This window comes from Phascolarctos cinereus, unplaced genomic scaffold (assembly GCF_003287225.1).
Source record: "Phascolarctos cinereus isolate Bilbo 61053 unplaced genomic scaffold, phaCin_HiC Scaffold_726;HRSCAF=1367, whole genome shotgun sequence".
Taxonomy (NCBI): domain Eukaryota; kingdom Metazoa; phylum Chordata; class Mammalia; order Diprotodontia; family Phascolarctidae; genus Phascolarctos; species Phascolarctos cinereus.
In genome coordinates, this window is record NW_027556098.1 from 2,755,169 (window position 1) to 2,772,450 (window position 17,282).

The window sequence follows — 17,282 nt, forward strand, 5'->3', positions numbered from 1 at the left end:
CCATTCTTGACCTCAAAGCAATACCCAGTAGGGTGACAAGCTCCTAAAATTAACTCAGAGAGGCTGCTACAGAGGCACAAACTTGAAGGTTTATATCTTACTGACCTTTTTTTAATGACCATTTTCGTATGTTTTTTTTTTAATTTCTCTTAGGAAGATTAAAGGATAAGACATTTTTTCAGCATGGCCAACAAAGGAATTTGTTTTGCTTAATTATGCATACTTGTGAAAGGTTTTGGGTTTTTCCCTCAATAGGAAACGGGAAAGAAAATAAATGCTGGTTAATCAAAAAAAAAATTAATTTAAGAACAAAGAGATTAGATAAGAAAGATTTGAGAAAAGAACATGAGGAACATGAGACCGATCCAAGCTGCACTGATAAAATGTAGCTTGAGAAGACCCATGAACATTCTTTTTCTCAAACACTGTAGCAATAACTGTTTATACGTTATAATTTGGGGGCGTGAAGGGGAGGGAAAGTCCTTGATTTAAATTTTTTAAAAAAAAAGATAACATGTGAAGGGTTTGGGAAAACGTAAAGCATAACCTATAATTACTATTACTATTGTTGGTACTCTTAAGCAATTAAACATCTTTTAGAATTCATGAATGTTGACATCGGAGATGATTTCAATCAGTATTAAATGTAGGGGACAAGTCCCCTCCAGCTTCCACTTAATCCCTTTGAAACTGAAGTAGGTTTTGTCCAGTTGGATGTGATTTCTGCTGTTTTTCCTCATTTTTTATAACTGTAAAATAATTAAGTCACACAAGGGAAAAGACTACAAAAACAAACCAGAAGCTCGCCTTAAGCTCTCCATTTGACCTGCTTTTGGAGACCTTAATGAGTCTACTTTGCATTTCTGTTAGAACAAGGAAGTACAAAGGGACCTCCTAGTTTTCTCTACTGAAGAATCATTACCTGAAATGAAGGAACTCAGGTCAGGTTGAAGGGATTTGAACTGATTGATGTAGTACTCTCTCTGTTCTTCTGTTATTCTCCATGGGTCATCTGGATAATTACTGTTGCTCTCCTGGGGTTCTCGGTCTACTGAAAGAGACTTAAAACAAAATTAAGTGAGAATCTGACTTCACTGGGCTGAATTTTTTTTTAATTGTTTATATGCATCGGTTGTGGGAGTAGAACCCTCATGGTACAGGACAAGACATAGAGTACTTCCCCTCCCCAAGAATCCAGAAGCAGGATAATCAATGTAGGGCTGGAAGGAATCTCAGTCATCAAGTCCAACGGTTTAATGGTTGAGGAAAATGAGGCCTAGGAAGGTTAAGCAACTTGCCCAAGATCACACAGGTAGTAAGCAATGGAATCAGGATTTGAACCCAGGTCCTCTGACTCCAGTCAGTGTTCTTTCCATTCTACCATTGAAAAGCAGACAGAATGGGGAAAATCGAGAACACCTTATGTACTTCAAAGTGTAGTTCACTTTGTATGACATATGTGTCACCAATTCTGTGGATATCAGATAAGTGTAAATGTATGGTAGCAATTTGCTCTTTAAAGGAACCATGTAGTGAATCCTACTATGAAACAAATAGCCATTCTTTACTAATTTTTAAATAAATTTTTATTTTTGCATATCATATACTCTTAAAGTTTGGCATGTATATATGCCAAATTATTCTATTCAACCTCAACATTCTTATGAGGCAATAATAAAAACAATTTTATATAGCACTTTATTCTCAAAAGGTATAAATATATATAATTTCTCTCTCTCTCTCTCTCTCTCTCTCTCTCTCTCTCTCTCTCTCTCTTCTCTCTCTCTCTCTCTCTTTCTCTCTCTCTCCCTCCCTCCCTCCCCCTAGATAGATAGGTAGATAGATAGATAGTATTTATTAACCTTATTTTTATCAGTGAGGAAACCGAGGCTCAAAGATAGTATTTATTAACCTTATTTTTGTCAGTGAGGAAACTGAGGCTCAAAAAATAGTCACACAGTTCATATCAGAACTAGGATTCAAACTGAAATCTCCTAAACCCAAACTCAGCACCCTTCACACTCCACCATGCTATAACTCAGAAAAAGGAAGTGGTAAAGTAACCTAGGACCTTCTTTTACAAATAAGAAATTAATAGTAACAGCATTTATGTAGCAATTTAAGGTTTGCAAAGATTTATATTATATATATGTGTGTGTGTGTGTGTGTGTGTGTGTGTGTACATAAAATGAAACTTCAAGTCATACTCACAAAAATCATATGAAATCTATGCTATTATTATCCCCATTTAACAGATAAGGAAATAGAAACTGAGAAATGTTAAATGACTTACCCAGGATCACATAGCTAGTAAGTGGCAGGATTTTTGAGACAGAGATGGAGAAACTAACAGTTACAAAGCACTTACTACGTATGTGTCAGACACTATACTAGGTGCTTTACAAATATCACATTTGATTCTCATAACTATCCAGGCATTTTTGTTGTTGTTCAGTCATTTTAGCCATGTCCCACTTTTTGTGTCCCTCATTTGAGTTTTCTAGGCAAAGATACTGTAGTGGTTTGTCATTTCCTTCTCCAACTCATTTTATAGATGAGGAAACTGAAGCAAACAGAATTAAGTGACTTGCCTAAGGTCACACAGCTAGGAAGTATCTAAGGCCAGATTTGAACTCGGGAAGATGAGTCTTCCTGACTCTAGGCCTACCACTCTATCTACTTTGCCACCTAGCTGCCAAACCCATACAGGTGCTACTATTATCCCTATTTTCCAGATGAGGAAACTGAGGCAGAGGTTAAATGACTTGCCCACGAGTCACACAACTAGCAAATGGCTGAGACAGGATTTGAAACTCAGATGCTCTGGACTCCCAGCCCAGCACTCTATTCACTATACCACCTACCTGAAGCATGAAGCAAATTGGGATTGGGGGTAGGGAGGATTCGAGGATAAGAACCTAGGCCAAGTGAATCTTCTACATATATGGCAGCCTACCACCATGTTTTATCCAAATGTGCCCAAGAATCTCATAAAGCATTCTCTGGCAGAGCACTGCCTGAAGTGAACCAGATGCATGACCAAGATTCCAGATGTGGAACATCACACAGAACAGTCTTGTATGCTGCCCAAATGGATGGGAGGCTACCAGGACTATGATGTATGAAACTACCAGTGACCTTGACCCTAGAGTGAATTCAATACTTCTGATACTAACAGGTGAAAGAGATAAACACCAGCAAGCCTTTATGCGTGTCAGACCAAGGAGAATGTAACTGTAGAAGAAGTGATAAAATATTAATTAAACAGATAAACATTCCACAAGGGCTGAGACTCCACCTTTAGTCTAAAGCTCCACCCTTTACTCATCAACCCAAAATTGTTGAAGTTACATACTGGGCTACTGCTCTTTTCTGTGCCTGCTGGCTTTGGCTTAGACCTTCACTTTTCTTCTGCCTCCCTGTCTAGAAATAAGAATAAGATTCTTCCTTTTTTATTCTTTCATCTCTTGTAAACAGGAACACTGGGACTGGAATCAAGAAGATTCATCTTCATGAGTTCCAATCTGGCCTCAGACACTTACTAGCTGTGTGACCCTGGGCAAGTCACTTCACCCTATTTGCCTCCATTGCCTTATCTGGAAAATGAGCTGGAGAAGGAAATGGCAAACCTCTCCAGTATCTTTACCAAGAAAACCCCAAGTCGGGTCCTAAATAGTCAGACCTGAGTGAAAGGACTGCACAACAAAAGTAACCGCAGTGGCCACACAGTCCAACTACATAGGAAGACCACTCGGTTCTAGTCAGCTGAGCTTCTTAATGATCTACCCAACACACAAAACTATATTCATTTCTACTCCACACCTTTAACTCGAGCTGCTCCCAAGACCAGAATACCCACCTTCATTCTTCCTTCAAGATTTGACTCAAGGTCTGCTTTTGCCATGAGGTATTCTCTGACTAGTCCAATCTATATTAACCCTCTCTTCTTGGAATTCATGATCAACACAAACACATTAACATTTAATTACCCTTTAATTATTTTATGTGTGTTAGTTCCTTGAAGGCAAGGGCAATACTATATATTCTTCTAGGTTTCCTCCATAGCACTTAACACAGTACTAGAACACATAGTAGGCATTCAGAAATTTTTATTCAAAGATTGTAAGAAGTACAAGAGATCTTAGAGGTTATCTGATGAAGCCTACTCCACTCCATTTTATAAGTGAGAAAAACAAAGCTTCAGAAAGGTTAAGTCACACCATGAGTTAATGTCAGGGGAGAGATTAGAATTCAGGTTTTCTGACTCCTAATCAAGTATTCTCTCTACTACATCAATATACCTTTTAGATGAATGAATTATTCCAATTGGTCAACAGGTTTGTTTATATTCTTGGTAACAAAGAAAAAATAGTTTTAAGAGAATGCCGGATTTGTTGCCAGAGGCCCTGGATTCAAATCCTAACTCTGCCAAAGTCTATGTTTATTTGCAGGTATTTACCTGTAAATTGATTGACTAGGTGAAGAGGTGGAAGATCCTGGAAACACAGTTTGCTATTCACTAGAAATTAAGGCTAATTGACTTTAAAAGGGAAATATCAAAAGTTATTGGTCTAATCAGAAGTAAAAATGCAACCAAGGCTTCCACATTGTTCTGAACGGCTACTTACTAGGAAATGTGTTATACACACAGGGATGGAAATTGCAGAAATAAAAAGTGAGTTGGCTGGCACCCATGGAAGGATTCCAGCTGTGGAACAGCTCCCCAAACATTCTTCATCTGCCAAGTTGGCTGGCTGATTGGTTAGTATTCTCCAAGAGGCCCAGAAGCCACAAAGACTTCTAAGGACTAAAGACCTACATGCATTGCAACAGCAATCTGCCCCTAACTTAGCACCAAGCTCTGGCCTTGATGTCAAAGCTGATTCTGGAAAAGGTTTATTCCTGCTTGCAACCAAAATGCTTTCTAATTCAGTCTCAGCTACTATGGTTGTGTTGGATGGACAGAAATATCCAGAAATTGGTACCAATTTTGAGGGGTTTTTTTCCTAAAGGGAGACACATCTGGAAGAAAAAAAAAACATTCAAATCACTCGAAGTCACAGCTCTCACTCTCTCTCTCTTTCCCTAGAGAGATAGGTAGGTAGATAGATAGACAGAGATAGATAGATACACACATATACATATACATACATACATATATATATATATATATATACACACACACACACACACACATATTGTATATGCCTATGCCTGTATGTATACATCCACACACAGAGAGAAACACTTTTTTTTTCAGACACAGAAGAATTAAATGTGCTTGAACTTAAGATATCCAAACTTATACTTTTATTGAAGTCAAATTCAGATCTTTAGGGCTTCAAGTTTTCCTTTTAGGAAAATGGACTATTTTTTAATGCAGATTCATTTTTTAAAACTCACTAAAAAGGTGATTTTTCCTTATTGTCCCTATTGTCCTGAAAAGAGTCAAACAAAAAAGAAAAAGAAAAAATAAAGGACTTAAACACACCTGAATTACATAAACTAAAAGTGAATCTTGTCCTTTTGAACTTAGGGAGTCTTTAAACTGACATCTTAGAGCTATGGTAGAAAACTGTCCTCAGATCCATGACAAGAGACCTCTTTACAAGTCAAAAAAATTACTTTATAATATAACCCTTTGGGGAATTTCAGTTACTAAAGGATCTTGGGGTCTCATGCCAAAATCTATAGCAGCAAATATTCTCATAGCAAAATTCCTAAAGTCATTATTACCTAGCCTTCCTAAGCATTTTTTCTGTTTTAAGAACAAGGTCCTAAGTCAAAAGCTGTACTTTTTCTGTGTAAGAAACCAGGAAAACTAAGTTTCTACACAAACTGAAAGATGCCTATTTCAGCCCCTTCCACACACTTAAGAGGGTGAAACTTTCTGTCCCCAAAGTGTCTATATTCATTTGTCTTAAAAAAAAAAAAAGAGCAAACTCCAATATATCACCAAAACAACAGGTGACTACTGCTACAAGGAAGGAAAAAATCATTGAGAAAGTAATTATGTGCTATTTTAAAAATTACACAGTATTCCTACTAATGTCAATCAAACATTTATTGAGCACTTACCTACTATGCCCTATCACTGATTTAAGTGCTGTAGGAGATATAAAAACAGTAAGTACGAGGAGAAATTCCACAGCCTACAAGGCACTTAAAATGTAGTATTAGAGAGAAGATATGCCCAGGAAACAGTGAACAAATCAATAATATGTCTATGTATATAGAGAATCTACACAGGCATGCAAATGAGAACTATGCATGAACATATAAACTGCATTCTGTACTTCTATAATAAAACAGTAAATTGCACAATGCAGATAATTAGAGGATAGGGCAACATAAAATAAGGTGTAAATTACATGCTATGGAAAGTAAGTACAAATGCAGCTAGAGAAGGAAGAAATCAAAAGGGTTAGCATTGTATTTACTGGTCTACTACACATTTCCAAATGACACTTTTAACAAATCCCAGTGCCATTTCCCACTAGACAAATCTCTTCCAGATCTCTCCTTTGTATAGGCTATCCGGCATCATCCTGCCACAGAGTCAGCGGTGGTCCTTAAATTAAGAGGCAACGCCCTAGACCCTAGACCAAAGCCAAACCACTTCTCAGAACCTTTGTTTTATTAAGTGGCAATCTCACAGACAGAATTCAACACAGGACTTGCCAAAGTGGAGCTCGCACACCTCATTCACTGATTTTCATTTATTTTTGATGGGATTTGTGAAAAACTACATGAAAATATACCTAAAGCTTGAAAAGGACATGGGATCCAAAAGTAACTGCCTGCTACTTTCACTATTAAACTATTTTGACACATGGTCAATCTCATTTGGGGCTCGGGGCTTGGTATGCAAGTACACTGTATTTGGACTCTCCACTGACCAGCATATTTTTAACTCTTGGTTACTGGGATATATAGATTTTGAAAATAAATAACATTTTTGATACATTCATCAGTAGTTGATAGTGTGTTTCCATATTATCTACATGTCCTTTACAAAGTAAATAAATGTCAATAATGTTATACTAATAAATATAAAAAACAAATAAATACTATTGCTTTATTTGCATGTATCTTTAAAATTCTGTTTTGTAAAACACACAAAGTAAAATTAAGTCATCATAGAGAAACTCTTCCATCAGTAACAGAAATTCTGGTATTCTGGGAAAGTCAGTTTGTCTTTAAAATTAATAGTACTTTTATTTTTATTTGGGGGGAGAAGTAGTAGAAAGGATAAGAAATCATTAACCTGAGTCAAAAACTGCATGCTGACCACTATGTATTTGTTGCTGTTTCTTCAGCTAACCCCACTAAATTTATCCAACCCCTAACCCTTTGAGCCAGGCCTAACCTTTCCACTGTTAGAAGAATCTCTACTATCCCATGCCTCTATTGACCCTGCCCCTAGGCACTGCAAGGTAAAAAATGAAGGTATTGGGAGAGTGATGATGAGGAATGAAGAGATGCTAAAGGGAACAGAGTCTCTGGAAAGACTAGGATTGGTCACTGCATTGTCTAGCCATAAATGCACAAGAGATGGAAGGATGGGTATATAGCCAAAAATGGTGATGCAGCTGGCTGAATGGGATACTTCACTCTCCATTGCCTGATGTCAAGCACCCTCTAGAGGGACTTGATTGTAGGCACAGATCAAAACTCAACTCCCTCCAGCTCTCCAAACAGCTGGCTGGCACCACATGGCCAATTAGTTGTTTGTAGCCCAAGCCTAAGGGGTTTAATCACATTCACCCCATTTAAATCAAGTCCAGTTCAGTGAGTCACCAGAGGGAAACAGGCTGTCCCCATTGGAGAGCTGGCCATCCAAAATGTTAAGCCTACTACATAATTGCACACATATGCTATAAAACCTGGGTAAAGGAGTTGGCAAGGGCTAGCAGCCTGAACAAAGTAAGAATTGCTTTGATTTCATCAGTAAAAGCCAAGCTAATCTATTACTACAGAAGCTGCCTACAAGAAGTGCAACAATTTATTATCTCTTTACCTTCTACCTACTTCATTGTGGTCTCTAAATATTAATTATTTGGGGCCTAGGATAGTATCAAGAATTCTAAGAGAAGAGAGAGAAGCTAGAATAGGCGTGATGAAGGAGAGGGAGGTGGGAAGAAGAGAAGGGATCAGAGATCACAATGAAAGTGAAAAGCAGGTTTAGTAAAAGAGATGCAGTAAGGAAGGAGGAAGAATAAGAGACCATCATCAGAGAGCAAAATTTCAGAATTCAGATCTTGGGAATGGACCAGTTTCAGGCGATGGAGACATCCAAAGTTTGATCACACTTGATATGGCTATGATAAATTAGAAATGGAGACCATGGTGGTTGAGGAGGTTTGTAAACTGAAACACCACAGTGTTATTGGGCTGTCAGTGTAAATACCTAAGCCTTTGAGAATGCTAGAAAAGTCTGGATGGAGAGAAAAATCATAAGCCAGATGTCGAAGTCATTAAGGAAAATGAAGGAGTGTTCTGAAAGCCAGCAGGTGGTAGCAACAAGGATTTGAGCAAAATATGGCATCAAACTGAAAGGAGAAAATATTGCTAAATGACAATGAAAGAACACATATCTTAAAGGGACAAGGGGAACAAGGAATAGCCAACTCCCTGTGGTTCAGAAGAGGAGGAGGGCAGGGAATAAAGAAATATATATGTATTTATTAAGCCCTACTGTGTTGCTTTAAGCACCTACTAAGTGCTTTACAAATATTACCTCATTTGATGCTTACAATAACCCTAGGAGGTAGATGTTATTATGTTCCCCATTTTACAGTTGATTAAACCAAGGCATACAGAGTTTAAATGACTTGCCCAGGGTCACACAGCTAGTGTCTCCAGCTGGATTTGAACTCAGGTTTTCCATACTCTAAGCCCAGCACTCTATCTACCTAGACAGGTGCCACTACTTGCCACCAGATTTCACTTTGAGGCAGGAAGTGAAAGGGGTTGAAAGAGAAAGAATCCAAGGATAAATGGATTTGAAACAGTACAATAGAAACAGTGAAGTAGAGAAAATTAGGGACTGGGATAAGGAGAGAAGCATGAGTGAATGGTACTGGCACCCTACTATCACTAGAGTCAAATCCAGACTTTTATTTGGCACTTAAAACTCTTCACCTGACTCTATCCCATCTGTCCTGCCTTATTATAATACATTTCTCCCCTTCAGGCACTCTATGATTCAGCAAAACTGGACTTTCCTTTATTCCTCACAAACAACATTCCATCTCCCTTCTTTGTGACTTTTCCTCATGCCTTGAATGTACTACTCCTTCCTTCACCTCTGCCTCTTAGAATTCTTAACTTTCTTCAAAATTTAGCTAAAAATGGGGAGTGGCTGAACAAGTTGTGGTGTGTGGTTGTCATGCAATATACTATGCTATAAAAAATGATGAGCTCAATGATCTTAGAAAAGCATGGGAAGACTTGCACAAAATGATAAAGAACAAAGTGAGCAGAACCAAGAGAACATTGTATATAGTAACTGCAATTTTGTTTTAAGAATGACTTTATGTAACTGTCATTTTGATTATTTTAAATATACAAATTAAAAATAAAAGAACATATGAAGAAAGATGCTATCTGCGTCCAGAGAAAGAACTGATAAATAGAAGTGGATATATACAATAATTTTATATATACCTATGTTTTATATATATAATACACATATACCTACATATATACCTATATTTTATCTATATATACACCTATATTTTACATATATACACATACACACGTGTGTGTGTGTGTGTGTGTGTGTGTGTGTGTGTGTGTGTGTGTGTGTACACACATACCTATTTGCATCTCATGGTAACCATCTCGGGGGGGGGAGGTGAGGAGGGAAGAAAAAAAGAGAAAAAAAGAAATGTTCATGATAACCTTGTCATATATTTGGAGGGAATAGCAAGTTCTACATGGTAGATTTGCAGTTTCATGTACAATCATCTTTTTATTATACTCCATTATGGAAATGCTTGTTTTGTTCCATTGATTGAAAATAAAATATTTTTTTTAATTTGGCTAAAAATACTACCTCCTACAGGAAACCTTCCCTGTTTCCTCCTGCTGCTAATGTCTCCCCATTGACTGTTCCAATAGAATGTACACTCAGAGGACAAGGACTAAAGTTTCATTTTTGCCTCTGTATTCCCAGCCTCTAGCACAAAGCTGGTACTTTTAATAGATGTTTGCTAGCTAATTAACTATTTTTCACCTAAGCAGGGGGTACTGTAGTGGATGACAGGAATTAGCTGCATAGAAGGTTAGTATCTTCGAGCCGCTAAGAAAAGGCGTTGGGAAATGGAAGTTGGCAGTGCTTGTAATCCCTGCTCCTGGAGGAGGCTGAGGTGGGTGCATCATTTGAGTGCGAGTTCTCAGCTACAGCAGGGCTAAAGGCTACCAAGTATTACTTAGTTATACACTAATGTGGTAAGTCCTAGGGAGCAAAGATCCACTAGGCTGCCTAAAGAGGGCCAAACTGTCCCAGAACCAAAAAATGGAGCAGGTTAAAAGTTTGCATTTGGCCAATAAGTAGCCATTGTACTTCTAGCCCAGGCAAGGAAGGAAGGAAAGAAGGAAGGAAGGAAGGAAGGAAGGAAGGAAGGAAGGAAGGAAGGAAGGAAGGAAGGAAGGAAGGAAGAAAAAGACATTATCTGCATCCAGAGAAAGAACTGATAAATAGAAGTTTTACATATATATTTTTACATACGTATTTATATGTATATGTCTAATGATAATCATCTCTAGGGCAGGAAAAAAGTTACATGAAAACTTTATTACATATTTATTATATATAAATATATATTTTAAAGAAATAGCAAACTACATAATAGATCCACAGTTTCATGTGCAATCACCTTTTTTTATATTCTACTATGTTATGGAAATGCTTGTTTTATTTCTTAAGTTCAGAATAAAAGTTTTAAAAAGAGAAAGAGAAAAGAAAGAAAGGGAAAGGGGTAGGGGAAAGAGGGGGAAGGGGGAAAAGAAGAAGCTAAATAAATTTTAAAAGCTTATAAAATAAATAATTTCCCAGATTCTAATTAAAATTTTATAGTGTGATGAAGCTTTCACAGATCATCTCTCAGATGAATACCACTAGCTTGACAGTAGTAGAAGGGAAGGGCCAGAGGGTACAGCTATAGAAGGAAGTCATAAGGTTAAGAGACTAAAGATTTGATTGTCTCTGGAAAGGGCTTAGACCAGAGGTTTTTACACTTTTTTATGTTATGGACCCCTTTGCCACTCCGGTGAAGCCTATAAACACCTGCATAGAATAATATTTTAAATGCATAAAATAAAATACGTAAGACCACAAAGGAAATTAATTTTATTAAAATAAAAAACAAATTTGTGGTCCCTCTAAATAAGCTAACTGCTAGGAGTCTGTGCACTCCAGGCTGTGAACCCCTAGCCTAGTATTTGTTGATTTGTGAAAATTCTTGAGGAACCTTTGGCTTAAGGAATTTACACTAAAAAGACAAAAACTGCTTGCATTATGAAAAGAGAATGCAAACAGTTGGGGCTTTCAAACATAAGCTTCCTGCAGCAAAGATTCCCTAAGAGGGACCCTTTTTTTTTCCCTTTATTGTACAGAGCAGTATGTGCTCAAAAGAATATTTAACTAGTATACATCAGCAATCACACAAAAGGGAATAGAGAGAAAAGAAGAGATTTTTAGTTGTTTTTTTTAAGAAAGTGAGGAAGAGAAGGTTACCCTTTACAATTTAAATAAAATCCATTTACTCTTAAAAGTAAGGATGCAGAAATCTTAAAAGAAAATACAGGAAGGGCAGAGGAAATAGGAAGATGTCCACAGGAATGAGACCCCTCTAGAGATATCAGAATAAGGAGCTAATTTTACTGCAGACCTGACCATAGGCAGGGCATAGCGAGGTCTGACTGACATACTAACCTTTGACCCTTAGAGAAATGTCTTAAAATTCTAGCTTTGCTTTCCAGTGAAACAAGGAAGGGGATAGTAAAACAAGATGTCAAGATTCAGGAAATAATGCAGATGCCTGTAAAATCTATCAGACCAGTTCTTCCTGTTATTACTGCACACACACATAAACACACTCCTTTCTATTTCAGTAAGAGGAAAAGAAGTTAGATTTCCAAAACATTTTTGAGGAGTCTTCCCCTCAGTTGTGCTAATGTTTCCCACCTCTAACAATTGGGACTTTATTAGTTGCATTTCACCCAGTGACTGCTGGCTACTATTATGACCCAAATAAGGACAACCAGATGTCCCAGTTTGCTTAAAAAAAAAAGGGGGCTAATATTCTGGGGGAAATTTTGTAATGAAGCTAGTTTTTGGTTTTATTTTTGTACTTTTTTCTCCCTGGTTTCAGAAGATATCAGTTCACCTGCGTGACCATCTTAAAGAGACCTAGATTATTCTTGGAAACATTCATGTAACATTGGATTTAGCCTACAGGGTCTCACTTTCCACAAGACACGTAGTAACAAAGAGGAACACTGCAAAACATCAGGAACCATGCCTTCCCTCATTTCTACAAAGAAATGTTTGAAAACTTTCAATCTCAAAACCTAAAGGAGCTGTCCCTTTAGAATGCAAAATATAACAACTTTAAATATGTATATGAAGGATAATATACCTCTTTAAAATAATCAACTTCAACCCCTTTTGCTATTAAAGATGGGGAGGGTATCCTCATTCTCTTCTCTTCCCCCCTTACTTGTGTCTTTCCTTCTCTCAGGAAACCAAACACCATATTTCCCAAGTTTCTTTCTGCAAACCAATTGTAAATAAAGGGAAGGGTCTTAAGAATTGGTTGAGTAGCAAGACGAATGGATTTGGAATCACATCACCTGACTGTCTCCTGCCTCTGCCATCTGATATCTTTGTGACCTGAACAAGTCACAACCTCTCTGGGACTAAGTTTCCTCACTGATAAAAATGAATGAGTTGGGGTAGATGACAAGAAAGGTCTCTGAATTCTAAATCAACAATCACTATGACACAAACTAGGAACCCAGACCAACTGGAAGAGAACAGTGAATCAAAACTGAAAACAGGATTTCACTAAGGTACCTCTAAGACCCTAAAACTTACCTCACTCTGGAATAACGACCTGAGTTTACCAGCACCCCACCAAACAGAGACAGATGCTTCACTAGAATAAGCCTTAAAAGCAGGGAGGAAACAGCAGCTTATTTCTAGAGGCATACCAAAAAGTTCTTTGACAAAAGAAGAAAAAAACAACAACAGGAAAATATGACAGAAAAACGAAGAAGTACGAAGAAGTCACTGTCTAAATGAGATGCCATGATAAATAATTCCTCCCCTTTGAAATGCGTCTGTCAGGCCTTTTCTGTTTATCTCTTTTCTATGCAATCCATGTATCATCTCCAATCCTCCATGTTTCCTCTCCTAACACACACCAGGCAGTTAATATTGCTTCACTGTCAGTCTCAAACAACCAACTGTCTTTCAGAGCACTCACCTTAACACCTGTTCTGAGAATCTCATCTCCTTTTGTCAGCCACAATCTCAAATTCCTAACAATTTTGTTCCTCCAGACTAATAAAACCTTCTCAAGCATCCTCCAGCTCACCAGAGTGCCAAATTTTCCCTTTTAGACAATCTAATCTTAATCTCCTTTCGCATACAAAGGTTTGTTGGGCATCAACTTTTTCTTTAGGCATGAATAGCTTCAGCTAGAATTAAACCAGGCGAGAGAGTTCCACTAAGAGGCCTGAGGCACTATCAGGGGAGAATGTTAAAAGGGAGGAGGAAAATAAGAAGAAAAATTAAAATTGGAGAATTAAGTAAGAAACAGTGAATGAGAAGAAAAAAGAAAGGAGAGAAAGGGGAACAAAAGATTTCCTCAACAAGATTTCTCAATGGTAGCAAGCAGTACCATCTGTCAACATTACCCTAGCATTAGTGCAGGAAATGAACACTTAGGTGGCAACATCACATGCTTGGTAGTCTGCTTATAAGATTATGTTTCCATTCATAAACAGATCAGTAAATCTAGCATTCCTCATCAAAATCAACAAGGTAAGAAAGTAACTCTTCAATTTTTCCCAGGGCAATGAAGGATTTAATTACCAACAATTCACTGGCTCAGCTTGTGTAATTATTAAGCCTCAGGTTTCTTGACTCTGAGAACAAACTTTAAAAAGGGGGGGGGGGGATTAGGTTTAACAATTTGAAGTCTGGAACACAGAGTGGCCATGAAGACAAGGGGTCTTTGCCAGAGTCCTCCTGATGAGAAACAGACATCAGTAATGAATGGATTCAGGATGCTAATTATTCTACTCCAGTGTCAGCCCTTGGTTACTCTCACAGACCCATATAGAAGCAGGGACTGGGCCATAACCTATTCTGTGCAGTTTGATTGCAGCACTGTGCAAATAGGGTAATCTAATAAATAGTGAGTAATGAAAATGTAATAGGTTTCCATAACAGAAGGCTGAAGACTTTCACATCCTTCTCAAAACTCTCTCAAATACCTTTTCCCATGGGACATGTTTCATGTCTATCCATCTTAAAAAAACAAAAAACAAAAAACCCTAAACAGAAGAAAAATGTAAAGCAATCCAAAACCTAAATTGTCATTTTCTGCCCCAAGGCATCAGAGCAAGGGTTCTTAGCTTTTTTTTAATGTCCCATTGACAACTGACAATTTCCCCAAAAAAAATTTTTCAAAAAAAAATTACCAGTCTCATGAATCCTCCCAAATTCTTCTCATAATATTTTTTTTGCATTCGTAAATAAAGAAAATGCTACATTTCAATTTGATGTTAGTTAAAATAAAGATGTAGTTGGGGGAGGGGGTCTTTCCCATCCAAATTCATGGATACCCTGAAATCTATCAACAGACCCTTGTTTACAAACAAACCCCAGGTTCAGAATCCCTCCCACAGAACCCAAGTCTATGAAAGACCAGGGCCACCTATTATATACAGCATCTGACACAAGGGTTTTCTATCCCTGCTAATGCCAACCTCTGGCCAAGGTTCTTAAGGTCCACCCAGGGACTACCACCACTAACACTGTCCCTCAGCTGTTAGTGGTAATCCCTACTTCCAATCAGATATCAAGCTTGGAATCATAGAGCCACAAAAACAAAGTAAGGAGACAAGGCGTCACCATCACCTCTGACGGCATATTAGCACATGTCCTGTATCTTGGGGGTGTGGAGGGCAAGAGAATAAGATGACCTCTAATTGCTTAACACATCACCTGCACTCAGTAAACTTTTTTTTTTATCACTAAACTTGTATATTTCTAAATCATTTTATAAATACGTTTTTCTTTCCCAGGTTAGTGGTTTTAAACCAGGAACACCTACGTGACTGAACCAGGTAGCATTTTCCCTTCTAAGACATGGAATCCAACCAAGACCACTTGGCAGGCTCTAAAAGACAGTCCACAAATTAAAGAAGGTGAACATTTCAGCCATGAAAACTAAAGCATTACAACTTGCTCTCATTTAAACTTCACTGTGTTTCCTTTACAAGCCATGAACCCAAACTTACTGAAGGGAAGAGATCCCAGTGTTGCCAACTGAAAGGCCCCAGAGAATATTCTAGAATAGGTTTTCACTTTTTGCCACCCTGGATCACAGCTCTCTCTCAAATGCCCTACTAGTCCAAATATAAACCCAAATGTGGGTTGCATAAACCTGCACACAGCCTATAATCAGTGTTCCTTTTCATATAGGTATAAATATGTATAGGTATATATTTATACGCATATCCAAAAATGATATGTAAAAATATAAATATATTTACATATGAACATATATAAATATCTCCCTTGTATATAATATATTAATTATGAATTTATATTTTATGTATTAATATAATATATTCCCCTTTCAATATATTCCCCTTATTTTAGACAAGTGGGCTATATTCAGGGCTGGCCTGTATTCAAATCACTACGATATAAGCACCTTGGATATCAAAGGCCCTTCTATAGGTAAAATGGTATTTATACCCTCCTACATACTACTCCCCACCTCTCAATCCGCAGCCTTGTCTATTGTCTACTAAAGTAGAACTCTAGGGGTGAGTTGAAATAGCTTCTCTCTAAAACTGAGACACAGCCAAGCCCAGAGAAAAAATTTAAAATCACAGAGCATACTAGCTCATTTTTCCTGTATCAGTTTCTCTAACCTAAATCTAAATTATATCTCCTTAATGGAACTTTCCTTTCTAAACCAAAAAAGAAAAGAGAAGAAACTGATTGTATCATGTTCAGCATAGATAGACAGATGATAGATAGATAGATAGATAGATAGATAGATAGATAGATAGATAGATATCAATTGATCTATGGATATGTCTACATATATGCATATATTTCTGCAAAGATAAATATGTGTATATTATATTTTTCTATAAATACTGGGCATTAAATACATTATATGTTATTTTACGTAATGTGTAACTGTGTTATACCTGGCCACAAACTCTACATATCCATAAAACAAAAGACCCAGGTCATGGGAAGAATGACACAAATTTGAAGAGGTGATCACTACCAAATATCTTTTAGGATACTAATAACCTGTGGGTCAACACTACCTTAAAGAATAGAATTGAACTCGTTTTCTCTCTCTCTCTCTCTCTCTCTCTCTCTCTCTCTCTCTCTCTCTCTCTCTCTCTCTCTCTCTCTCTCTCCCTCCCATATTCAGTACTACCCCTGGGAGTCCAGATCCTCAATGAAAACTAACATGCTCTCCAGTCTGTATTTAAATTGAGTCAGAACAAGGTAAGATCTATTTCTCCTTGGGAGTAACAACAAAGCAGTACAGTCGAAAATACACAGACTTGGTTATGCCAATGAGATAAAAAGAATTCTAGCAAGTTCTACTAAATTGGAGAGGCTCCAACCACCATCCCCACAACAGACTCTGACTGCAGTCAGAGAAATCAGTCTAGTGTGAAGAGGTTCATTACTAACAGCCTGGACATTAGGTAATGAATTCTTTGCTTTGGTCACTGTAAACCACAAAACAGATAAAAACACAAAATGACACACATTCTGTGTGGCTCCCTAATGCTTCCTTAATATTGATGGAGTGACAGAAAAGGGGCAAAGGGTACTAACAATCACTCTATCAGACCAGCCGCAAGAATTAATAGCTATAATTAATGAACTATAACATTTATATAGTGCTTTAAGATTTGCAAAACATTCTACATATATTATCTTGGTTTTTCTTCTCTCATAGACCTGTGAAGTACGTACTATGATTATCCCCATGTTATAT

General features: G+C 37.4%; 1 protein-coding gene across 8 annotated transcripts in view; it reads right to left on the bottom strand.

Annotated features, from left to right (window-relative positions):
- REPS2 (RALBP1 associated Eps domain containing 2) overlaps positions 1-17,282 on the bottom strand; it is a 352,146-nt gene that overhangs the window by 129,255 nt on the left and 205,609 nt on the right. For all 8 annotated transcript variants that reach the window (XM_078146089.1, XM_078146083.1, XM_078146082.1 and 5 more), the window contains one exon: positions 923-1,061. In XM_078146089.1, the coding sequence (XP_078002215.1) occupies positions 923-1,061 (139 nt within the window). The remainder of the gene's footprint in view (positions 1-922; positions 1,062-17,282) is intronic.